A 25,826-nucleotide genomic window follows, 5' to 3' on the forward strand; every position below is an offset into this window, starting at 1 on the left:
CTTGAACTCCTGGATTCAAGCAATCTGCCCTCCTTGGCCTCCCAAAGTGCTGAGATTACAGGCATAGGCCACTGTGCCAGGCCGATTTCTGCAATTTCTTAGCAAGGCCTCTTTAAAACCTTAAGATTCATCCACACTCAAAATACTTATGGCTGGGTGCAGTGCCTCATGCCTGTAGTCCCAGCACTTTGGGAGGCCAAAGTGGGATCCCAGGAGTATGAGAGCAGCCTGGGCAACACAGGGAGACCCTGTCTCTATTAAGAAAAAAAAAAAATATGGCAGCCAGGTATAGTGGCTTACACCTGTAATCCCAACACTTTGGGAAGCTTGACATGGGCGGATCACCTGATGTCAGGATATCGAGACCAGCCTGGCCAACATGGTGAAACCTCATTTCTACTAAAAATACAAAAATTAGCCGGGCATGATGGTAGGTACCTGTAATCCCAGCTACTTGGAAGGCTGAGGCAGGAGAATTGCTTGAACCTGGGAGGTGGAGGTTGCAGTGAGCCGAGATCACATCACTGCACTCCAGCCTAGGTGACAGAGGGAGACTCAGTCTCCAGAAAAAAAAAAAAAAAAAAAATTACAAATTAAAAAATTAACCAGGCACTATGGCGTATGCCTGTAGACCCAGCTATTTAAGAGGCTGAGGTTGGGAGGACTGCTTGAGCCCAGGAGTTTAGGCTGCAGTGGGCTATGATCAGGTCATTGTACTCCAGCTTGAGTGACAGAGCAAGACCCTGTCTCTTAAAAAAATTTATGGCCTCATTTTAACATCAAACAGTGGACTGTATTCAGGGAGAAGTTTAGAAAATGACAAAAAATGAAAAAGAAAGACAACAGTAGACTATAACAAGGAGACAAGAAGTCTGCTCAGCTCCATCTCTGAGTATTGAAGGTTAGCTTACATCGTTTTCAAACTTTTTTTTTTTGCTATAAAACAAGTGTACTCTTACAAAAAGGCTCCCTAAATAAGACATGAAAGCAGGATTTTGCTGGTACATTTATTTTCCAACAAGGACTTAGTGAAAAGTTTTTTTTTTTTTTTTTTTGAGACAGAGTCTCCCTCTATCACCCAGGATGGAGTGCAGTGGCACGATCTTGGCTCACTGCAATCTCCGCCTCCTGGGTTCAAGTGATTCGCCTGCCTCAGCCTCCCGAGTAGCTGGGATTACAGGCGCGCACCATCATGCCCAGCTAATTTTTTGTATTTTTAGTAGAGACAGGATTTCACCATGCTGGCTAGGCTGGTCTCAAACTCCTGACCTCGTGATCCACCTGCCTCGGCCTATGAAAGTGCTGGGATTACAGGCGTGAGCCACTGCACCCAACCCACATAGTAGCTTTTTATGGAAAAGGACTGAAAGAATGATGAAAAATATATTTTCTGGCCAGGCGCGGCCAACATGGTGAAACCCCATATCTACTAAAAATACAAAAAAATTAGCCGGGCGTGGTGGCGCGCACCTGTAATCCCAGCTACTTGGGAGGCTGAGGCAGGAGAACTGCTTGAACCCACAAGGCGGAGGTTGCAGTGAGCAGAGATTGCGCCACTGCACTCCAGCCTGGGCGACAGAGGAAAACTCCGTCTTGAAAAAAAAAAGAAAAATATATTTTCCTTACTCCCTTCAAGAAGAAATGAGAAGTACCATCGAAAGGGAAACTCGTTTACTGGTTCGGCACACAATTCTCCTGATCATTAGTACTCTGACTTGGGCCTAGACTTAGTCCTAGGCTGAAAGGTCGATTCAGGTACAATTAAATTTTCTGGTTAAAAATCGTCATTGGGTTCAAATGATCTATTATCCCTGTAGAAGGCAGCACCAGCAGAGAAGCTATAAATACACTCACTTCAAAACTGAGCTTTAGTGGTGGTCGTACCTTAACCACACACCCTACAGCCAAGAGAAATTAGCAGTTAAGCAAAGATACAGACCAAATGCCTCTGGGAGATGGACTGAAGCAGCTCCAAAGAAAGCTGTAAAAAAGTGACAAGAATTTGTTCTTCCACTTTGAGACTGTTGGATGCAAACATGAGTCCAAGGCACGTATCCTTAAGAGGAGATGCTCTGCTGCTGTCTCATTTGCCACATTATCCTTCAGTTCCAGGCTTTCAACAGGATGTGACTGGTTTATGGTCCATGATAGGAAAGGAATTAAAGTTTGAAGCCCGAATGAATGGCCACAATGCCTGATGTTAGGCTTTCATAAGTCACCTTGTGAAAGCCTGCATCTTCTATCATCTCCTTGAACTCTTCCTAAAACACAAGGAAAGATGATACAGCCAGGATAGCCTGGATATCACTGTAGGGACTTTGTTTAAAGTTATAGAAGTTTCATACCTGAGACGGAAACCTTCGGATACTCTCTACAAGGTACTGATAGGACTTCCAGTCTCCAGCGATGACCTCTCCCAGGACAGGGATGACCTGGAAGCTATATAGATCATAAAGCCTAAGCAAACAAAAAGGTAAAAGATGAAGATTAGAACATGCCCCTCACTTCTTCCCTAGATAAGAAGAAAGAAGGACTAAACCTGGGGTCACAAACTCAAATGCCTATAGGGATCAAGCAAGAACCTGAATTAAGTGGGTCAGGTACAAGACCAGTAGAAGTGCTGACAGGTACAGTTAGGAAGTATTATGAAGTGGAGAAGGGACAGTTACTACTCAGCCTTCCCTGTGGCATGTGGGGAGATGGGCCTACCCAGGGCTGCCATGTATCTGATTTCTCAAGTGAAGCTGGAAATTCAGATTTTTATGTAAAATTTCCTGATTTAAATTTTTTTTTTTTTAGAGATAGGGTCTCACTGTGTTGCCCAGGCTGATCTTGAACTCCTGGCCTCAAGTGATCCTCCCGCCTCAGCCTCCCAAAGTGCTGGGATTACAAGCATGAGCCACTGCACTTGGCCCAAATTTCCTGATTTTTTTTTTTCAAGCCAGTCAAATTTATCAGTGCGGGGTTGAGTAGCAACGGTAGTGCCACTAATAAGTTCTGATAACCCACTACCAATGGACCAGGCATTTCCTGATTTTTAAATAGGGGCTTCTAAGTCAATTTCTTTTTTTTTTTTTTTTTGAAGCGGAGTCTCGCTCTGTCACCCAGGCTGGAGTGCAGTGGCGTGATCTCGGCTCACTGCAAGATCCGCCTCCTGGGTTCACGTCATTCTCCTGCCTCAGCCTCTCCGAGTAGCTGGGACTACAGGCGCCCGCCACCACGCCCGGCTAATTTTTTGTATTTTTTTTTTTTTTAGTAGAGACGGGGTTTCACCGTGCTCTCGATCTCCTGACCTCGTGATCCGCCCGCCTCGGCCTCCCAAAGTGCTAGGATTACAAGCGTGAGCCACTGCGCCCGGCCCCTCAATTTCTTAATATACATATGTAAGCCAACTTGGGTCTGGTATTGTCATTCAGAACTGGCTGACCTCTGGTACTCTGAACTACAGAGTTCATGCTTATAGCTTACTGGCTATTTTCAATCCATTTCGGAGTGGGAAACCTTGGCTATACGATGAAGATAAAGCCCTATTAACAATGCCAACCTGGATATGAGGGGATTGTTCACTTGGCTAAATTCCAGACAGAGAAACCGTCCTCCTGGTTTCAGCACACGATGAGCTTCCCGGAGTGCCTGAGCAAGACAAGGAACAACAGGACACACTCCTCAGTAGACCCCACTCAATTCCATGAGGCCAAGACAGCGTTAACTTCTGTAGGCATTACAAAAGTTATCATGGGCCACAAACCTCTTGTTTGTTTTCACTTGGGAAGCTGTAACAGCAGCAATAACCCTACGTATCCCAAATGCTATAGGCATTCTGCTGCTGGTGACTAGACAAAGTTAGTTGGGGTAATCTAAACTGACTACAGATTGGTACAACTGCACGAAGGGTAAGTTTAGAGTTACCTATCAAAATCACAATGGATATCCTCTCTGATAAAGCAATTTTACTTCAAGGAATCTATCTTACAGAAATGCTTCTACTGTGGGAATGACAGGTACGTGGGTTATCCACTTTTATTTATTTTATATTTTTATTTTTATTTTTTGCGATGGAGTCTTGCTCTGTCGCCCAGACTGGAGTGCAGTGGTGTGATCTCAGCTCACTGCAACCTCTGCCTCCCAGGTTCAAGCGATTCTCCTGCCTCAGCTTCCTGAGTAGCTGAACTACAGGTGCCTGCCACCACGCCCTGCTAATTTTTTGTTTGTTTTTGAGATGGAATTTCGTTCTTGTTGCCCAGGCTGGAGTGCAATAGCGCAATCTCGGTTCACCACAACCTCCACCTCCTGGGTTGAAGCGATTTTCCTGCCTCAGCCTCCTAAGTAGCTAGGATTACAGCCATGTACCACCAAGCCCGGCTAATTTTGTATTTTTAGTAGAGACGGGGTTTTTCCATGTTGGTCAGGCTGGTCTCGAACTCCCAACCTCAGGTGGTCTGCCTGCCTCAGCCTCCCAAAGTGCTGGGATTACAGGCGTGAGCCACCGCACCCAGCCTATTTGTTTGTTTTCTTGAGACAGAGTTTCGCTCTTGTTGCCCAGGCTAGAGTGCAATGGCACGATCTCGGCTCACTGCAACCTCCGCCTCCCGGGTTCAAGCGATTCTCTTGCTTCAGACTCCCAAGTAGCTGGGATTACAGGCATGCACCACCACACCCAACTAATTCTGTATTTTTAGTAGAGACAGGGTTTCACCATGTTGGCCAGGCCAGTCTCAAACTCCTGGCCTGAAGTGATCCACTCACCTCGGCCTCACAAGGTGCTAGGATTACAGGTGTGAGCCACCGTGCCTGGCCAGTTATTCACTTTTAAATAAAAAGTATAGGAAGCCATTGTTTTGGATTGTTTCTGCACTAGGTTCCAACAGACTAGACTAAGCATCAAGATGGAGTCACCCAACTTGTGACTCCATAGTTCCACATTCCACGTCACCAAATCGAAACTAAGTTGTCAGCTGACCTGAGAGATCAGGAGAAAGAGATAGTCAATTTCTCCAACACTCCTGTTTAAATTTTTTTTTTTTTTTGAGATGGAGTCTTGCTCTGTCACCCAGTCTGGAGTGCAGTGGCACGATCTCAGCTCACTGCAACCTCTGCCTCCTGGGTTCAGGTGATTCTCCTGCCTCGGCCTACCATGTTGCTGGGACTACAGGCACATGCCACCACACCCGGCTAATTTTTGCATTTTTAGTAGAGACGGAGTTTCGCCATGTTGGCCAGGCTGGTCTTGAACTAGAGACCTTAGGTGATCCTTCCACCTTGGCCTCCCAAAGTGCTAGGATTACAGACTTGGGCCACCACGCCCAGCCTATTTTTTTTATTATTCTGCCTCCCTATCACAGCCTTTCAAGAAAAGTAGTTTTGAAAGGATGAATAATACACTTTGTTCTTTGCTTCTCTGCTTTCTTCAGTCTTTCTGTGTCTATAAAGCCAATGTCTTCTGTTCATTGGGATGCATTCTATTTTTATTTATTTATTTATTTTTTTGACATGGAGTCTTGCTCTGTCGCGCAGGCTGGAGTGCAGTGGCACAATCTCGGCTCACTGCAACCTCTACCTCCCGGGTTCAAGCAATTCTCCTGTCTCAGCCTCCCAAGTAGCTGGGATTACAGATGCCCGCCACCATGCCTGGCTAATTTTTGTATTTTTAGTATAGACAGGGTTTTGCCATGTTGGCCAGGCTGGTCTCAAACTCCTGACCTCAAGTGATCCGCCCGCCTCGGCCTCCCAAAGTGCTGGGATTACAGGCGTGAGCTACAATGCCCAGCACATTCTATTTTATGAAATGAAGTCATTTTAAAATTTGCTGTTCAAACAGTTGTCAAAAGACAAGTGCTTGAATAGCACAAGATTAGAAGCATCTTTAACGATTAATAAGAGACTAAATTATGAAATATAAATATAAATGGAATCTATTCAACTTCTTTTTTTTTTTGAGAGAGAGTCTCGTTCTGTCACCCAGGCTGAAGTGCAGTGGTACAATCTTGACTCAGCGCAACCTCTGCCTCCCAGGTTCAAGCGATTCTCCTCCCTCAGCCTCCCAAGTATCTGGGACTATAGGCACGCGCCACCATGCCCAGCTAATTTTTGTATTTTTAGTAGAGACGGGGTTTTCACCATGTTGGTCAGGCTGGCCTCGAACTCCTGACCTCATGATCCACCCGCCTTGGCCTCCCAAAGTGCTGGGATTACAGGTGTGAGCCACCACGCCTGGCCTCTATTCAACTATTTTAAAAAGTGCTGGGTGCGGTGGCTCACGCCTGTAATCCCAGCACTTTGGGAGGCTGAGGCGGGTGGATCATCTGAGGTTGGGAGTTCGAGACCAGCCTGATCAACATGGAGAAACTCCGTCTCTACTAAAAATACAAAATTAGCTGGGCGTGGTGGCGCATGCCTGTAACCCCAGCTACTTGGGAGGCTGAGGCAGGAGAATCACTTGAACCCGGGAGATGGAGGTTTCAGTGAGCCCAGATCTCTCCACTGCACTCCAGCCTGGGTGACAGAGTGAGACTCTGTCTCAAAAAAAAATAATAATAAAATAAAGAAATAAAAAGAGCCAGTGCTCTTTATGTACTTACAAGGAAAAATCTCCAAGAAATACTTGTTTACTTTTATTCTATCCATCTATCTATTTATTTATTTATTTTTGAGGTGGAGTCTCGCTCTGTCGCCCAGGCTGGAGCGCAGTGGTGCGATCTCAGCTCACTGCAGCCTCCGCCTCCTGGGTTCAAGGGATTATCCCAACTCAGCCTCCCGAGTAGCTGGGACTACAGGTTCGTGCCACCAGGCCCAGCTAATTTTTGTATTTATAGTAGAGACGGGGTTTCACCATGTTGGCCGGGATGGTCTCGATCTCCTGACCTCGTGATCTGCCCACCTCAGCCTCCCAAAGAGTTGGGAGGCCAGCCCGGAGGCCTCCAAAGAGTTCAAGACCAGCTGAGGTTGAACTCTCAACTGGTTGCAGTGAGCCGAGATCATGTTACTGTACTCCAGCCTGGGTGACAGAGTGAGAGTCCATCTCAAAAAAAAAAAAAAAAAAGAAAAAAGAAAAAATACAGTATATACACCTTGGCACAAAACATCACAAACACTTGTCTAAGGTTAGTCAGTAAACAAATGATAGACTCCATGCAAAAATTACAAATAAGGATATCACAAAGTTGTGCTACATGCAAAACATAGGAAAAAAAGGAAATATCAATTGGTTATTGGTTATGTGAATCATAACCAATTCACAAAACATCTTGGAAAAGATACACAAGAAGCTGGTGACTGTCTGAAGGGAGAAGCACTGAATGGGAGAGGAGGCAAGGATGGGAGGGAGATTGTCACATATAACCTTTTGTACCTTTTGAACTTTGAACCTATTAAAAAATTTTTTTTCCCCAGGCGTGGTGGCTCACGCCTATAATCCCAGCACTTTGGGAGGCTGAGGCGGGAGGATCATGAGGTCAAGAGATGAAGACCATCCTGGCCAACGTGGTGAAACGCCGTCTCTACTGAAAAATACAAAAATTAGCTGGGTGTGGTGGCACACGCCTGTAGTCCCAGCTACTCGGGAGGCTGAGGCAGGAGAACTGCTTGAACCCAGGAGACGGAGGTTGTAGTGAGCCAAGATCGCGCCACTGCAATCCAGCCTGGCAACAGAGCGAGACTCTGTCTCAAAAAAAAAAAAAAAAAAGTTTTCATTCAACAAAATAATAAACTGGCTACTGACATAGGAAAGGTGATGCAAACCAAGCTGATGAACACCATAAAGAACTTACCACTTAACCAGAGGACCCAGGCAACCAGAGACCATGTTACTGAAATGGAACTCTTTGCCTTGCACATGGTCTTCAAGTGTTTTGAACAGAATATTAAAGTAGGAATAAAGGCCAGGCATGGTGGCCCAAGCCTGTAATCCCAGCATTTTGGGAGGCTGAGGTGGGAGGATCACTTGAGCTCAGGAGTTCGAGATCAATCTGGGCAACATGGCGAAACCCCATCTCTACAAAAAATAAAGTAGGAACAAAGAAGAGCTCCATCAGATTAAGAACTGAACATTCCCCTTTTCCTGTAGAAAAGCCATGAATCCAGCTATCTTTTGTCAAAACAGTGTTTGAGGGCCCTTGTCTTTGTCAGCCTCTGACATATCTCTGATCTTCTGCAAATTCACAGGGTCAGGCAGCTTCACAAGTACGAGGAAATACACAAAAGGCCAGAGCAAGACTAAATCCCAAAGATGTGAATACCAATCCAAGTAAGACAGACTTCTATGGAGATCAGCTCTGTGGTTTTAGTCTTTTTCAATTTTGTGACTAGAAAATTTGTCAACTTAAAGGATGGAAGACCCTAAACTTCAAACAGGCATTCCACTCAAGCGCCAAGCCCTTAAACATTTTCTTTTTAAGATTAAAAAAAAAAAAAAAAAAAAATCTCTCTCTCTCTCTCTCTCTCTCCCTGGGTGTGGTGGTGGGTTCCTGTAATTCCAGCTACTTAGGAGGCAGATGTGGAAGGACTGCTTGAGCCCAGGAGTTTGAGACTAGCCTGGGCAACATAGCAAGACCCCATCTCAAAAAATAAAACTCTCCTTCTTTCCTCACTCATTGTAGCTCTACAACAGGTAATTTCCTGAGAGTCATACAAGCTGAGGATGCAGCCATTCATACCTGATCAACGTGTGTGACATTCCGGATCCCAAAGGCAATGGTGTAAATATCAAACTTGTCATCATCAAAGGGCAGTTCTTCAGCATCTCCTAATACCCATGCAAGTCCTGAAAGAGAAAGTGAGTTCCAGGTCTCAGTCTGGGTAGCTGTTTTTCCTGCCCCCAGTGAATTCATTTCATGTAGAGCATGAGCTGGAGAGCCCAAGTCCTGGGTGGTTAGGCTGCCTGGATTCTAATGCCAGCTTCACCATATTCCTTATATATACATATTTTTCCTTTTATATTTTTAATCAATCATTATTATTGTTTTTAGACATGGGGAGGTCTTGCTTTCTCACCCAGGCTGGAGTACAGTGGCACACAGCTCACTGCATCCTCAAACTCCTGGACTCAAAGGATCCTCCTGCCTTAGCATCCCCAGTAGTTGGGACTATAGGCACACACCACCCTGCCCAGCTAATTTTTAAAAATTTCTTCTGTAGAGACGAGGTCTCATCATCTTGCCCAGGCTGGTCTCAAACTCCTGGGCTCAAGCAATCCTCCCGCCTCGGCCTCCCAAAGTGCTGGAATTACAGATGTGAGCCACTGTGCCTGGCCTGTGTATTCTTGAATAAACTACTTTGTCTGTTTCCTCATCTGTAAAATGGAGTTAAAAACTAGTGCCTACTTTATAGGGTTACTAAAAGTATTAACTGAGTTACTCTAAGTACAGAATTTAGCAGAGTTTTACTGGTTTTATTGGAATCACAGAGCATCAGTGTGTCCAGGTCTGAGGCTAGGTCATGAATTCAGAGATCACCAGAGGCCCTTATCAGGGTGGCTGTGTCCTCCAAGGATCTTGATTGGACTTTAACATTACACAACCTATAGCAAATTAGATGTAAAAATACAAAAAGAAGACTGTATAGAGGAAGGTAAATGAAAATAACCTTTCTGGAAAGCAAATTAGCAGTATCTAACAAGGGCCTTAAAAATAAGTATACCTGGCCAGGTGCGGTGACTCACGCCTGTAATCCCAGCAGTTTGGGAAGCTGAGGCAGGCGGATCACAAGGTCAGGAGATCGAAACATGGTGAAACCCCATCCCTACTAAAAATACAAAAAATTAGCTGGGCGTGGTGGCATGCACCTGTAGTCCCAGCTACTTGGGAGGCTGAGGCAGGAGAATTGCTTGAATCCGGGAGGTGGAGGTTGCAGTGAGCTGAGATCGCACCACTGCACTCCAGCCTGGGTGACAGAGCAAGACTCCGTCTCAAAAAAAAAAAAAAAAAAAAAGTATACCTTTTGACCAGTGATTTGATTTTTAGGGAAAGGACATTGACATCATCATCACAGCTACTGCTTAGAGGGCCCTAATCAATTGGCAGAGTCTGTGTTATTTTACGTACATCTTTAGATAGATTATCTTAGTATATCCTCATACCAACTCTGTGAGAGAGTTATTACCATTATCCTCATGTTTCAGGTCAGCAAAGTGAACATCAGAAAGGTTTAAAGTCTGAGCTGAGCACGGTGGCATGCACCTGTAATCTCAGAGACTCAGGAGGCTGAGGCGGGAGGAGAGCTTGAGCCCAGGAGTTCAAGACCAGCCTGGGTAACACAGCAAGACCATATATTGAAAAAATAAAAAGCAGGCCGGGCGCAGTGGCTCACGCTTGTAATCCCAGCACTTTGGGAGGCCGAGGCGGGCGGATCACGAGGTCAGGAGATCGAGACCACGGTGAAACCCCGTCTCTACTAAAAATACAAAAAATTAGCCGGGCGTGGTGGCGGGTGCCTGTAGTCCCAGCTACTCGGAGAGGCTGAGGCAGGACAATGGCGTGAACCCGGGAGGCGGAGCTTGCAGTGAGCCGAGATTGCGCCACTGCACTCCAGCCTGGGCGACAGAGCGAGACTCCATCTCAAAAAAAAAGAAAAAAGAAAAAGCAAAAAGAGAAAGGTTGCTTGCCCAAGGTCACACAGATGAATGGACTGGAACCCAGAGCCTATGTTTTCAATAGCTATGGCATATCACCTCCTAGTATGAAGTAGTTATTAGAGTTTAAACACTTGACTAAGGTTATACAGTCAGTAAACGAATGAATCCATGCAAAAATTACAAATAAGAATGTCACAAAGTTGTGCTATATGCAAAACATTGGGGAAAAAAAAGAATTATCAATTGGTTATTGGTTATGTGAATCATGAAACAACCATATGGAAGAATGGCATAAAAAATAATGATTTCAGCCGGGTGTGGTGGCTCACGCCTGTAATCCCAGCACTTTGGGAGGCCGAGGTGGGCAGATCACAGGGTGAGGAGATCAAGACTATCAGGGCTAACACGGTGAAACCCCGTCTCTACTAAAAATACAAAAAATTAGCCAGGCGTGGTGGTGGGCAACTGTAGTCCCAGCTAATCGGGAGGCTGAGGCAGGAGAATGGTGTGAACCTGGGAGGTGGAGCTTGCAGTGAGCCGAGATTGCGCCACTGCACTCCAGCCTGAGCGACAGAGCGAGGCTCCGTCTCAAAAAAATAAAATAAAATAAAATAAAAATAATGATTTCAAGGAATTTCTAATGACATGGAAAAACCTTTTGATACAATAGTAAATTAAAGCAGGATTACTAAATTGTAGGCCAGGCGCGGTGGCTCATGCTTGTAATCCCAGCACTTTGCGAGCCCAAGGCAGGTGGATCACGAGGTCAGGAGTTTGAGACCAGCCTGGCCAAGATGGTGAAACCCCCTCTCTACTAAAAATACAAAAATTAGCTGGGCTTGCTGCAGGGTGCCTGTAATCCCAGCTACTTGGGAGGCTGAGGCAGTGGAATCGCTTGAACCGGGAGGCGGAGGTTGCAGTGAGCCAAGATTGCACCACTGCACTCTAGCCTGGGCGACAAAGCAGGACTCTGTCTCAAAAATAAATAAATAAATAAACAAATAAATAAATAAATAAATTGTATATATAGGATGTTCTCAACTTTATAAAAAGGGAATAATTAGGAAAAAGGAAGGAAACATTACCATATTGAGGGGCAACTCTGAATGTTGGAATTATGGTTAACATTTACTTTCTTCTTAATACTTTTCCAGGCCAGGCGTGATAGCCCACACCTGCAATCCCAGCACTTTAGGAGGCCGAAGAGGGCAGACCACTTGAGGCCAAGAGTTTGAGAGTAGCCTGGCCAACATGGCAAAACCCTATCTCTATTAAAAATACAAAAATTACCCACGCATGGTAGCATACACCTATAATCCTAGCTACTCACCTGGCTAATTTTTTTTTGTATTTTTAGTAGAGACAGGGTTTCACCATGTTGGCCAGGCTGTTCTCGAACTCCTGACCTCAGGTGATCCACCCGCCTTGGCCTCCCAAAGTGCTGGGATTACAGGTGTGAGCCACGGCACCCAGCCAAATATACATACATTTTAAAGCTCCGGCCCCTAAGATCTTCCATTTGGGAAGGAAAGTGCTACTTAAAAAATATAAATAAAACACATAACCATGCTATACATTAAAAAAAAGTAGTTAAGGGCTGGGCGCGGTGGCTCACACCTGTAATCCCAGCACTTTGGGAGGCTGAGGTGGGCGGATCACAAGGTCAGGAGATCGAGACCATCCTGGCTAATACAGAGAAACCCCATCTCTACTAAAAATACAAAAATTAGCCAGGTGTGGCGGCGTGTGCCTGTAGTCCCAGCTGCTGGGGAGGCTGAGGCAGAATGGCGTGAACCCGGGAGGTGGAGCTTCCAGTGAGCCGAGATTGCGCCACTGCACTCCAGCCTGGGCGACAGAGCGAGACTCCGTCTCAGAAAAAAAAAAAAGTAGTTAAGTTACACATTAACTTTTTTTTTTTTTTTGAGATGGAGCCTCGCTCTGTCATCCAGTCTGGAGTGTAGTGGTGTGACATCCACCTCCTGGGTTCCAGAGATTCTCCTCCCTCAGCCTCCTGAGTAGCTGGGATTACAGGCGTGCACCACCACGCCTGGCTAATTTTTGTATTTTTAGTAGAGACAGGGTTTCACCATGTTGACCAGCTGGTCTCAAACTTTTGACCTCAGGTGATCTGCCTGCCTCAGCCTCCCAAAGTGTTGGGATTACAGGCGTAAGCCACCGCACCTGACCACACATTAACTTTTATATTTATTAAATAATTTCTAGGGTCCTCCTACTTAGTTTCTACTTTTCATGATGTTTTTGCAAAGGTATGATTATTGGAGATTGATAAAACAAGGAGGAAAGATAAAACTGTACTATGGGGCACTTAATAATTCCTACGCAGATGCATTTGTCTTGGCGCTTAGGAGAGCTCAAAGGGCAGGCTATGCAATGGAAGAGATGATTCTAGAAATGGAACACTGCCTATCATTTCAGTATCTTTGTTTTCCATTTTTTATGGCTGAGTACCAGAGAGAAGGGAAACATGTTTGTCAGCAGGAGTAAGGAAACATAGTGCCTTTGTCTAAAAACACTAGCGACTGTCTGCCTTCTGACCAGTATTGATGGTTAACAAAGAAGCCCTTCAGCTTGGGGGCCAAGTGGGCTGCAGTTCGTCTACGCAGCTCCTTCTGGGGGTGGGAGGAGGAAGAGGAGGAAGATTTGAGGTAAAATAACCATAGACACTCATGGTGGGGGAGGAGAAGGAGAGAAATGCTGATGTTGACCTGAGGGACGTTCTTTGTTATATACTACTGCCCCTCACAGTGGCCATCTGTAGTCCCTGGCCAGCATGGAAGAGGGCAGAATAGCGGCTCTGAAAAGCTGGGCCGGGCGCAGTGGCTCACACCTGTAATCCCAACACTTTGGGAGGCATGGGTGGGCAGATCATATGAGGCCAGGAGTTCAAGACCAGCCTGGCCAACATAGTGAAACCCCGTCTCTACTAAAAATACAAAAAAATTAGCCGGGTATGGTGCTGCGCAGCTGTAATCCCAGCTACTCGGGAGGCTGAGGCACAAGAATTGCTTGAACCCGGGAGGCAGAGGTTGTAGTGACCCGAGATCGCGCCACTGTACTCCATCCTGGGCAACAGGGCGAGACTCTGTCTCAGAAAAAACAACAACAACAACAACAACAAAAACTGGGCCAACAGGGTGCAGCTGCCAGGATGGAGTTTCTCTCTTGTTGCCTAGGCTAGAGTGTAATGGCACCATCTTGGTTCACCACAACCTCCGCCTTCCAGGTTCAAGCGATTCTCCTGCCTCAGCCTTCAAATAGCTGGAATTACAGGCATGCGCCACCACACCCAGCTAATTTTGTATTTTTAGTAGAGACAGGGTTTCTCCATGTTGGTCAGGCTGGTCTCGAACTCCGGACCTCAGGTGATCCACCCCCCTCGGCCTCCCAAAGTGCTGGGATTACAGGGGTCAGCCACCACGCCCGGCCAAATTTGCTTTTGTTTTTTGAGACAGAGTCTTACTCTGTTGCCCAGGCTGGAGTGCAGTGGCATGATCATGGCTCACTGCAGTCTCGACCTCCTGGACTCAAGTGATCCTCCTGCTTCAGCCTCCCAAGTAGCTGTTACTACAAGTGTGTACCACCACACTTGGCTAACTTAAATTTTTTGTAGAGACAGAGTCTCACTATGTTGCCTAGGCTGGTCTTGAACTCCTGGCTTCAAGCGATCCTTCACCCTCGGCCTTCTAAAGTGCTGGGATTACAGGCAAGAGCCACCTCACTGCCAAAATTTACATTTTTAAGCTAGCACACAAATCATCCATTTTGAGCTTGCAGTAATCTCACAGAGATACGCATGCAGTCATTTGCCTATCTGCTGTTCGTATTTACTATGGTGGGGAAGTGTGAGGAGTACTGTTCACGAGTGTTTCTTTGAGTGTATCAGTTGGGTCCTCTGAGAAACATGCTGAGATGGACCAAGGAGTATAATAATTTTTTGTGTGTGTGGCAGGGGAAACACAGAGAAGACAAAGGGAGAGGAAGAAAGACTGAGCAAGAAAAGCCTTTAGACCTTAATGCAGATCTGACAAAGGCTCAGCCTACCCAATAGCGACGTCCAGAACAAAGGCTGGCTGTTCAAGAGTCTTGCTTGGAAAATATCCAGGCCCTAGTAGTCCCACAGTGTTCAGCCATTGGCTACGGGCTGCCACAAAAGAGCCTGGCCTCCCTTGGAAGCTGAGGCAGAGGCTGATGTGCTAATAGGTGGAGGCTGCTAGCTAACCGCACTCCTTGTGGCTGAAGGGCAAGTTATTTCTTTTTTTATTTTTTAAATTTCTTTAGAGACAGGGTCTCGCTCTGTCACTCAGGCTGGAGTGCAGAGGTGCAATCACAGCTCACTGCAGCCTGGAACTCTTGGGCTCAAGTAATCCTCCTACTGTGGCCTCCCAAAGTTCTGAGATAATAGGTGTGAGCCATGGGCCCAGCCAGAAGTTCTTTCTTTACAGGAGATGAGAGGTCCAGTTGCACAGCAATCAAACTATCCTAGTATGGATACCAGAATGGAATGGTTCAAGAATGGAAATGATACACCGAAGTCACCCTGAAGCTGCTGGGAAATGACAGCAAAACTTCTTTTTTTTGTTTTGTTTTTGAGACGGACTCTCGCTCTGTCATCCAGGCTGGAGTGCAGTGGCGCGATCTCGGCTCACTGCAAGCTCTGCCTCCCACGTTCACGCCATTCTCCTGCCTCAGCCTCCCGAGTAGCTGGGACTACAGGCGCCCGCTACCATGCCCAGCTAATTTTTGCATTTTTAGTAGAGACAGGGTTTCGCCATGTTGGCCAGGATGGTCTCAATCTCTTGACCTCGTGATCCACCCGCCTCGGCCTCCCAAAGTGCTGGGATTACAGGCGTGAACCACCACGCCCGGCCTGACAGCAAAACTTCTGTCTCAGGGTCTGAGAGCTGAGATCTGAAGATTCAACTCCAATTTGGGATCTGCCACTGAGAAGTTGTGTGACTTGGGTAAGATTCTTGCCTTATTTGGGATCTAGTGATCCCAGTCACATAGGGCTGGGTAAGCTCACTCAATGGGCTGCTATGCATAAATAATGCATATAACAGCACACAAACTAGATTCAGCCATGCAAATCATCTTCAACCTGCCCATCTATAAGTTTCTGAAAGCCAAAAGATAAAGCATTTCAATATTTTACATACTCCACCTTATTCTATAAAGATACAAACACTTCCCCTGTGTCTGCCTTCTGCAGGACTCACCAGCTCTGTATCCTTGAGCCAAGGCTTTCTGCTTTCCAACCTTTAGCATCTCCTTGTTGATGTCACAAACCACGACCCGAGACCCGCCCAAGGAATCTTCTTCATTCTGATACTCTTTGGCAATTTCTTCCCAGGATAAATTTTGTTGGGCCCTTAACTGCCTCTTCTGTTTTCTCTGGTGCTGGGACTGAACATAATTAAGGAACCGGAATGCAATGTCACCTGTGGGAAGCCAACATGAGGAAAGATGCAGACTAAAACAAAAATAAAAAAGGAAGAAACAGCATTTCCTAAAACTCAAAGGGCTAACAGAGGCACAGGAGTACCTGTGTTAGCTAACTGGACGCAGTGTGGCTGAAAGCCAAGTCCTTTCTTCTTTTTGTTAGACACAGGGTCTCACTCCATCACCCTGGCTGGAGTGCAGAGGCACAATCATAGCTGAGTGTGTGAACGTGGAAGTTTATTCTCATTTCAACACTAACTTTTTTTTTAATTAAAGAAATTGGGCTGGGCTCATGCCTGCAATCTCAGCACTTTGGGAGGCTGAGACTGGTGGATCACCTGAGGTCAGGAGTCTGAGACCAGCCTGGCCAACATGGTAAAACCCCATCTCTACTAAAAATACAAAAATTAGCCAGGTGTGGTGGCAGGCGTCTGTAATCCCAGCTACTCGGGAGGCTGGGGCAGGAGAATAGCTTGAACCTGGGAAACGGATGTTGCAGTGGGCTGAGATAGCGCCACTGCACTCCAGCCTGGGTAACAAAAGTGAAACTCCATCTCAAAAAATAAATAAATAAATAAATAAATAAATAAATAAATAAATAAATAAATAAAAAAAATAAAAACGGAGGCTGGGCGCGGTGGCTCACGCCTGTAATCCCAGCACTTTGGGAGGCTGAGACAGGCGGATCATGAGGTCAGATCGAGACCATCCTGGCTAACATGATGAAACCCCGTCTCTACTAAAAAATAGGAAAAAAAAAAAAAATTAGCCGGGCATGGTGATGGGTGCCTGTAGTCCCAGCTAGTCGGGAGGCTGAGGCAGAAGAATGGCATGAACCCAGGAGGCAGAGCTTGCAGTGAGCCGAGATCGCACCACTGCACTCCAGCCTGGGCGACAGAGTGAGACTCCATCTCAAAAAAAAAAAAAAAAAAAAAAACTGAAAATCAAGTGTTTACAATACTGTGACCTGGTAAATATTGTTCAGGACAAATCCAGTGCTTTCTAGAATCCTATTTCCTTTCTTTTTTCCTCTCTTTTTATATTTCCTTTTCTTTCTTTTCTTTTTTTTTTTTTTTTTGAGACAGAGTTTCTGCTCTTGTTGCCCAGGCTGGAGTGCAATGGCATGATCTCAGCTCACCGCAACCTCTGCCTCCCAGGTTCAAGTGATTCTCCTGCTTCAGCCTCCCAAGTAGCTGGGATCACAGGCATGTGCCACCAAACCTGGCTAATTTTGTATTTTTAGTACAGATGGGGTTTCATCATGTTGGTCAGGCTGGTCTCGAACTCTTGACCTCAGGTGATCCACTCGCCTCGGCCTCCCAAAGTGCTGAGATTACAGGCATGAGCCATTGCGCCTGGCCCTATATTTCCTTTCTTATAATGCTGTTTCCAGCTGGGCTTGGTGGCTCACGCCTGTGGTTCCAGCACTTCAGGCTTCAGGAGGCTGAGGTAGGCAGATTGCTTGAGCCCAGAGGTTTGAGACCAGCCTGGGTAACATGGTGAAACTCAGTCTCTACGAAAAAAATTACAAAAATTAGCCAGGTGTGGGGCACATGCCTATATTCCTAGCTATTTGGGAGGCTGAGATGGGAAGATTACTTGAGCCCTGGGGGGTGGAGGTTGCAGTAAGCCGAGATGACATCACTACACTCCAGCCTGGGCGAAAGTGCAAGACCATTTCCAAAAAAAAAAAAAAAAAAAAAAGCTGTTTCCTTGTCTTTGTTTTTCCTACACTATTTCCAAGAAATATATCCTTGTTTCTCCCATATGTCTAACCAATTAGATATTCTCCAGTCATTCTCTAGTCATTTTTTATATCTTTTTTTTTTTTTTTTTTTCCTGAGACGGAGGCTCGCTCTGTTCCCAGGCTAGAATGCAGCAGCACAATCTCAGCTCACTGCAACCTCCACCTCCCAGGTTAAAGCAATTCTCCTGCCCCAGCCTCCTGAGTAGCTGGGATTACAGGCGTGTGCCACCAGGCCCAGCTAATTTTTGTATTTTTAGTAGAGATGGGGTTTCACCACATTGGTCAGGCTGGTCTCAAACTCCTGACCTCGTGATCCATACGCCTCGGCCTCCCAAATGCTGGGATTACAGGCGTGAGCCAACATGCTCAGCCATATATTTCAATATATTAATTATTTTGGGCATCTTCTCTGTATCATTCCAAATTTAGTATATGCGCTACTGAAGCGAGCATGATATTTCAATACATTTATAGGTATGCATATAACAAAATTTAAAAACATAAACAGGGATATTGTATACATTGTTATACCATGTGTTTTCTTATTCTTCCCACTTAATATGTCCTTGCAACCTTTCCATCAATACTTGTAAGTTTTCCTTATTGTTTTAAATAGATACACAATATTTCATAGACTGGATATACCTTAATTTAAAGCCATGTCCTTATTGGGAAGAAATAGCTTATTTCCAATTTTTAATTACTATTAAATGTGATGCAATGAGCATATTTGTGGCTAAATCTTTGTGGAAGTTTTTCTTTAGGCTACATAGAATTGAAAATGTGAGGTCAGGCAGAGTGGGTCAGGCCTTTAATCCCAACACTTTGGGAGGCCAAGGTGGGTGGATCACCTTAGGTCAGGAATTTGAGGCCAGCCTGGCCAATATAGTAAAACCTTGTCTCTACTAAAAATACAAAAAATCAGCCAGGCATGATGGTGGGTGCCTAGTAATCCCAGCTACTTGGAAGGCCGAGGCAGGAGAATCACTTTAACCCAGGAGGTGGAGGTTGCAGTGTGCCGAGATCATGCCATTGCACTCCAGCCTGGGCAACAGAGAAAGACTCCATCTCAAAAAAAAAAAAAAAAAAAAAGAATTGAAAATGTGTGGGCAACAGAGAAAGACTCCATCTCAAAAAAAAAAAAAAAAAAAAAAAGAATTGAAAATGTGGGATCCCCCAGGCACAATGGCTCATGCCTATAATCCCAGCACTTTGGGAGGCTGAGGTGGGTGTATCACCTGAGGTTGGGAGTTCAAGACCAGCCTGACCAACATGGAGAAACCCCGTCTCTACTAAAAATACAAAATTAGTTGGGCGTGGTGGCACATGCCTGTAGTCCCAGCTACTTAGGAGGCTGAGGCAGAAAAATCACTTGAACCCAGGAGGCTGAGGTTGTGGTGAGCCGAAATCACGCCATTGCACTCCAGCCTGGGCAACAAGAACGAGACTCGGACTCAAAAAAAAAAAAAAAAAAAAAGTGGGATCCTAAGCTTGTATGCATTTTACATTTTGGTAGATTCTGCTAAATTACCCTCTACAGAGCAAGGTGTCTTCTTGCCCTCTGAGCTTCCATTTGGGGAGAGGATCACACCAACATAGCTACAGATAAATATGTTTCAAGTATAGAGATTATTCTATTGTAATTTATTATTATACATTACTCTATCATTACTAATTATCAAATTATTACATTATATTTTATATTATTCTAATGTAATTTTATGTTATTTATTTATTATTATTATTTTTTTTGAGACAGAGTCTTCCTCTGTAGCCCAGGCTGGAGAGCAATGGCACAATCTCAGCTCACTGCAACCTCTGCCTCCTGGGTTCAAGTGATTCTCCTGCCTCAGCCTCCTGAGTAGCTGGGATTTCAGGCACCCGCCACCTTGCCAGCTAATTATTTATTTTATTTTATTTTATTTTATTTTATTTTTAATTTTTTTTTTTTGAGACGGAGTCTCGCTCTGTCACCCAGGCTGGAGTGTGGTGGCTTGATCTCGGCTCACTGCAACCTCAGCCTCCTGGGTTCAAGCAATTCTCCTGCCTCAGCCTCCTGAGTAGCTGGGATTACAGGTGCGTGCCACCACAACGGGCCAATTTTTGTATTTTTAGTAGAGACGAGGTTTCACCATGATGGCCAGGATGGTCTCGATCTCTTGACCTCATGATCCGACCACCTCGGGCTCCCAAAGTGCTGGGATTACAGGCATGAGCCACCACGCCCCACCATCACCCAGCTAATTTTTCTATTTTTAGTAGAGACGGAGTTTCACCATGTTGGCCAGACTGGTCTTGAACTCCTAACCTCAGGGGATCCTCCCAAAGTGCTACGATTATAGGTGTGAGCCACCACGTCCAGCCTCTAATGTAATTTAACATGTACAACGACATCACCAAAATGCATTGTGTAAAATCATGACATTTTTCTCTCCAAATGCTCAGTGTACAAGAAGTAACAAAGGACTGTGCCCAAACAAACTTTTGATATTTGATGTGATCGCAAATCAAGGAGAAAAGGCGGCCTCGAAAACTTTATAAAGTGATAAAAGGCTTCTCCCATCCCCTAAAAAACAGGAAAAGGAGGTTAAAGGTTAAGCAGAAGACAAAACAGTCATTTAGATGGTGAAATGTCACTGGTCAAAAATTCGACTTTTTCCTTTGTAATCCTGTGGGTTTGTTTCGTTTTTTTTTTTGTTTTTCGAGACGGAATCTTGCTCTGTTGCCCAGGCTGGAGTGTAATGGTACGACCTCAGCTCACTGCAACCCTCCACCTCCCCAGTTCAAGCAATTCTCCTGCCTCAGCTTCCCAAGTAGCTGGGATTACAGGCACCAGCCACCAAATTGGCTTTTTTTTTTTTTTTGTATTTTTAGTAGAGATGGGTTTTCACCATGTTGGCCAGGCTGGTCTTGAACTCCTGACCTTAGACAATCCACCCACCTTGGCCTCCCAAAGTGCTGGGAGGACAGGTGTGAGCCACTGCGCCCAGCCAATCTGTGTATTTTAGAAATGTGACAGGCAGCTGGGCACAGTGGCTCACACCTGTAATCCCAGCACCTTGGGAGGCCGAGGAGGGTGTATCATGAGGTCAGTAGTTCAAGACCAGCCTGGCCAAGACGGTGGAACCCTGTCTCTACTAACAATACAAAAACTAGCCAGGCATGGTGGTGCATGCCTGTAATCCCAGCTACTCAGGAGGCTGAGGCAGAGAATTGCTTTAACCCGGGAGGTGGAGGTTGCAGTGGAGCCGAGATTGCACCACTGCACTGCAGTCTGGGCGACAGAGTAAGACTCTATCTCAAAAAAAAAAAAAAAAAAAAAGGAAATGTGACAGGCAGACAGCCACTGGCCAGGCGCAGTGGCTCACGCCTGTAATCCTAGCACTTTGGGAGGCCGAGGCAGGCGGACTGCCTGAGCTCAGGAGTTCAAGACCAGCCTGGCAAACACCGTGAAACCCCGTCTCTACTAAAATACAAAATATTAGCTGGGCGTGGTGGAGTGGGCCTGTAGTCCCAGCTACTCAGGAGGCTGAGGCAGGAGAATTGCTTGAACCTGGGAGGCAGAGGTTGCAATGAGCTGAGATTGAGACACTGCACGCCAGCCTGGGCGACAGAGTGAGACTCCATCTCAAGAAAAAAAGTGACAGGCGGCCAGGCGCAGTGGCTCACGCCTGTAATCCCAGCACTTTGGGAGGCTGAGGCGGGCAGATCACGAGGTCAGGAGATCAAGACCATCCTGGCTAACACGGTGAAACCCCGTCTCTACTAAAAATACAAAAAAAAAAAATTAGCCAGGTGCCATGGCGGGTGCCTATAGTCCCAGCTACTTGGGAGGCTGAGGCAGGAGAATGGTGTGAACCCGGGAGGCGGAGATTGCAGTAAGCTGAGATCGCGCCATTGCACTCCAGCCTGGGCGACAGAGTGAGACTCCGTCTCAAAAAAAAAAACAACAAAAAAAAAACCAAACAAACAAAAAAGTGACAGGCACAAAACTGTTATTCTATGCTTTTGATTGATGTTCAGTCAAAAAGATTAGTACATGCCTTTCTCAGAAGTTATAAGTATGCTGATTTTCAATCACCATCTTCTGCCTAGTGTTAGGTGAGCTAGCTCATTACAAGAGAGACTAATTTCTGTAAAACATGCTCAATGGTAGTGAAGGATACCAAACTCGACATTACCTGTGCCTCCAGCAACATCAAGCAGCTGGGTCCCAGGAAGCGGGCGCATCTTCCAGAGCAGCAAATCCTTCCAAACACGATGGATACCAAGACTCATCATATCATTCATCACATCATACTTCTTAGCCACACTTTCAAACACCTGATAGACTGACATGGGAGAAACACACACAATAGTGCTATTAGCAGTACTCCCTTAGAAAAATCCTAAACAAAAAAGGAGGAAGCTTTTTTTCTCCTGAAATGACCTGTCTTTGCAAGGTGAAACTAAGTCGTAATGCTTGATGCCCAAATCTACACCTTAACATTACCTCTTTATTGATTTATTTTTTTTTCCTGCTTCAGATTTATTTGTACAAATAGCACAGGAGGACCCCAGCCCCATGCTGACGGCAGCCCAGGGGGGTCGAACCAGTCCTTCTGTCCTCACGTTGGCAGACAGAGATATCTACTCTGAAGCCTTCGTAGGGGTCTGGGCACCTTTGGGAGCCTAAGCTGGAAATGAAGCTGGAGCTGCAGCCTGGGCCTTGGTTTGATCTTTGGCCTTGGCCTTTGACCAACATAGCTTGAGCCCCTTGGCAATGCAGGCATGAACACACTTCCCAAGCCTGGGGTGGGCAATGTAGGCAAGTGGATCGAGCTTGTGGCTGACACCCTTTGGGATCTTGGGCTTAACCTCCCTGGGCTTTACAAAGGCCTTGATAGCCTTGGCACGTGCACTCATGGCTTTGGCACTGTTGGCCTGCATCTTTTTTAGGCCCTTCTTGTTGTGCTTCTTGGCAAAGCACGTGTTCCTCAGGAACTTGGGGTCCACTCCCTTAAGAGATTCTTATCGGCCGGGCGCAGTGGCTCATGCCTGTAATCCCAGCACTTTGGGAGGCCGAGGCAGGCGGATCACGAGGTCAGGAGATCGAAACCATCCTGGCTAACATGGTGAAACCCTCTCTCTACTAAAAATACAAAAAATTAGACAGCCTGGTGGCGGGCGCCTGTGGTCCCAGCTACTCGGGAGGCTGAGGCAGGAGAATGGCACGAACCCGGGAGGTGGAGCTTGCAGTGAGCCGAGATCATGCCACTGCACTCCAGCCGGGGCCAGAGAGCGAGACTCCGTCTCAAAGAAAAAAAAAATAGGATTCCTATCTTTGTGATCGGGGTTTCTTGATACCATTTCTGTGCCATTTCGGGACTGGCTGTGTGTGGTGTGGTTCTTAGACTTGGCCATGTCTGCACCGGTCCTCTCCACAGCCTGCTCCCCGCTGCTGCTCCTAAGTCGTGGATGGCATCACATTACCTCTTTAATAAGAGGCTTAAATGTACTTCATGGAAGAAATCAACCTCTTTTCTGCTGTCTTAATTATTATTACTTAGGACTAGTACTTTGCAATAATGCCATCCATATACCTAGTACTAAATATGATGTTTCTGTTTCTTAAAGGATAGGGTGGGGGAAATTGGAATTTTTCTCATGGTTATTATAATAAAAGACAAGCTCCATTAGAAGTATGCATACAGGGCACGGTGGCTCTTGCCTGTAATCCCAGCACTTTGGGAGTCCGAGGGGGGCGGTTCACTTGAGGCCAGGAGTTCAAGGCTAGCCTGGCCAACATGGCAAAACCCTGTCTCTATTAAAAACACAAAAATTAGCTGGGCATGGTTGCGCACACCTGTAATCCCAGCTACTCGGGTGGTTGGGGCAGGAGAATCACTTGAACCTGGAAGGTAGAGGTTGCAGTGAGCTGAAACTGGACCACTGCATTCCAGCCTGGGCGATGGAGAGACACTCTGTTTCAAAATAAAGATGAAAGATGCATGATTAATGGATGGGAAGACCTCGGCTCATGTCTGCCTGTATCACTGAGAAGAACCTCAGGTACAATTTGGTGGGCACCTAGATGCCAAGCTGTGAATCAGGGCTAAGTCACAATTTACAGGGCTCTCATGAGTCTTCTCCATAGGATCAACACAGACTGTGGAATCTGGGATAGCTAAAGAGAGAAAGAGTCTACTATCCAAGACTGTCAGAAGTATTTCCCTTTAAAGTTACATTTTTTTTTTTTTTTTTTTTTTTTTTGAGACAGAGTCTCGCTTTGTCACCCAGGCTGGAGCGCAGTGGCGCGATCTCAGCTCACTGCAAGCTCCGCCTCCCGGGTTCACGCCATTCTCCTGCCTCAGCCTCCCGAGTAGCTGGGACTACAGGTGCCTGCCACCATGCCCAGCTAATTTTTTGTATTTTTAGTAGAGACGGGGTTTCACCATGTTAGCCAGGATGGTCTTGATCTCCTGACCTCATGATCCGCCCACCTCGGCCTCCCAAAGTGCTGGGATTACAGGCGTGAGCCACCATGCCTGGCCTTAAAGTTACATTTAACTGTTTTTCACCTCACTTTCTCTGCCCGTAAAACGGCTATATCAGTGCCAGCTCCTACCTCCCTGCCAGAAGGCTGAATTGGACAATGAAGAGGAGATGCTTTGAGTTCCTCAGATGAAATGTGCTGCACAGATTGAAAACATGACTCTCTTCTGCTGAATCAGACTACAGAGCCCGCCTTTAACTCAAACTTCAATGCCTATTCTCAACCTTCGGATTTCCAAGTGCACTCTTTCCTTTTTTTTTTTGGGACGGAGTCTTGCTCTGTCGCCCAGGCTAGAGTGCAGTGGCATGATCTTGGCTCACTGTAACCTCCACCTCCCGGTTCAAGCAATTCTCCTGCCTCAGCCTCCCAAGTAGCTGGGACTACAGGCGCATGCCACCACGCCCAGCTAATTTGTTGTATTTTTAGTAGAGATGAGGTTTCACTGTGTTAGCCCGGATGGTCTCGATCTCCTAACCTCAGATCTGCCCACCTTGGCTTCCCAAAGTGTTGGGATCACAGGCGTGAGCCACCATGCCCGGCCTTTTTTTTTTGAGTTGGAGTCTAGCTCTGTCGCCCAGGCTGGGGTACAGTGGCGCAATCTCGGCTCACTGCAACCTCCTCCTCCTAGGTTCAAGTGATTCTCCTGCCTCAGCCTCCCGAATAGCTGCGATTACAGGCACTTGCCACCATGCCTGGCTAATTTTTGTATTTTTAGTAGAGATGGGGTTTCACCATGTTGGCCAGCTGGTCTCAAACTCCTGACCTCATGATCTGCACACCTCAGCCTCCCAAAGTACTGGGATTACAGGAGTGAGCCACCACGCCCAGCCTGCTCTTTTGAGCATCTTTTGGGGTGTCTGGGGGACACTAAGGCTAGCCCCACTCAGTATAAATAGTCCTTACCGGCATGGTGGCACACACCTGGAGTGCCAGCTACTCGGGGGGCTAATGGGAGACGACTGCTTGAACCCAGGAGTTCAAGGCTGTAGTGTGCTATGATTGTGCCTGTGAATAGCCACTGTACCCCAGCCTGGGCGGCATAGTGAGACCTTGTCTCAAAAATAAATAAACAAGGCTGGGCACAGTGGCTCACACCTATAATCCCAGCACTTTGGGAGGCTGAGGCGGGGGGATCACGAGGTCAGGAGATCGAGACCATCCTGGCTAACATGGTGAAACCCCATCTCTACTAAAAATACAAAAAAACTAGCCACGCATGGTGGCGGGCGCCTGTAGTCCCGGCTACTCGGGAGGCTGAGGAAGGAGAATGGCGTGAACCTGGGAGGCGGAGCTTACAGTGAGCCGAGATCGTGCCACCGCACTCCAGCCTGGGCGACAGAGCGCGACTCTGTCTCAAAATAAATAAATAAATAAAAATAAATAAGTAAATAAGCAAATAGTCCTGGCTTTGCATGTTCCAATATGCATGAATTTCAGTTACTGTGGTTTAGCTAAACAACACCAGTCCCCCAACACCACAATTCAAGTACAATGGTATATTAAATGTGAGTAATTAC

The 25,826-nt window shown here is 46.2% G+C and overlaps 1 protein-coding gene and 1 pseudogene across 1 annotated transcript in view; both read right to left on the reverse strand.

Annotated features, from left to right (window-relative positions):
- Nucleotides 1-1,657: 1,657 nt before the first annotated feature.
- COQ5 (coenzyme Q5, methyltransferase) overlaps nt 1,658-25,826 on the reverse strand; it is a 29,048-nt gene continuing 4,879 nt past the window's right edge. The window contains exons 2-7 of the mRNA XM_003280265.2: nt 21,956-22,105; nt 15,805-16,026; nt 8,652-8,758; nt 3,545-3,633; nt 2,346-2,457; nt 1,658-2,261 (exon numbers count right to left, since the gene is read on the reverse strand). Coding sequence (XP_003280313.1) covers nt 2,160-2,261; nt 2,346-2,457; nt 3,545-3,633; nt 8,652-8,758; nt 15,805-16,026; nt 21,956-22,105 — 782 coding nt within the window. The 3' untranslated portion in view covers nt 1,658-2,159. The remainder of the gene's footprint in view (nt 2,262-2,345; nt 2,458-3,544; nt 3,634-8,651; nt 8,759-15,804; nt 16,027-21,955; nt 22,106-25,826) is intronic.
- Nucleotides 22,112-23,505, reverse strand: LOC100583912 (annotated as a pseudogene).

Source organism: Nomascus leucogenys, chromosome 10 (assembly GCF_006542625.1).
Source record: "Nomascus leucogenys isolate Asia chromosome 10, Asia_NLE_v1, whole genome shotgun sequence".
Taxonomy (NCBI): Eukaryota; Metazoa; Chordata; class Mammalia; order Primates; family Hylobatidae; genus Nomascus; species Nomascus leucogenys.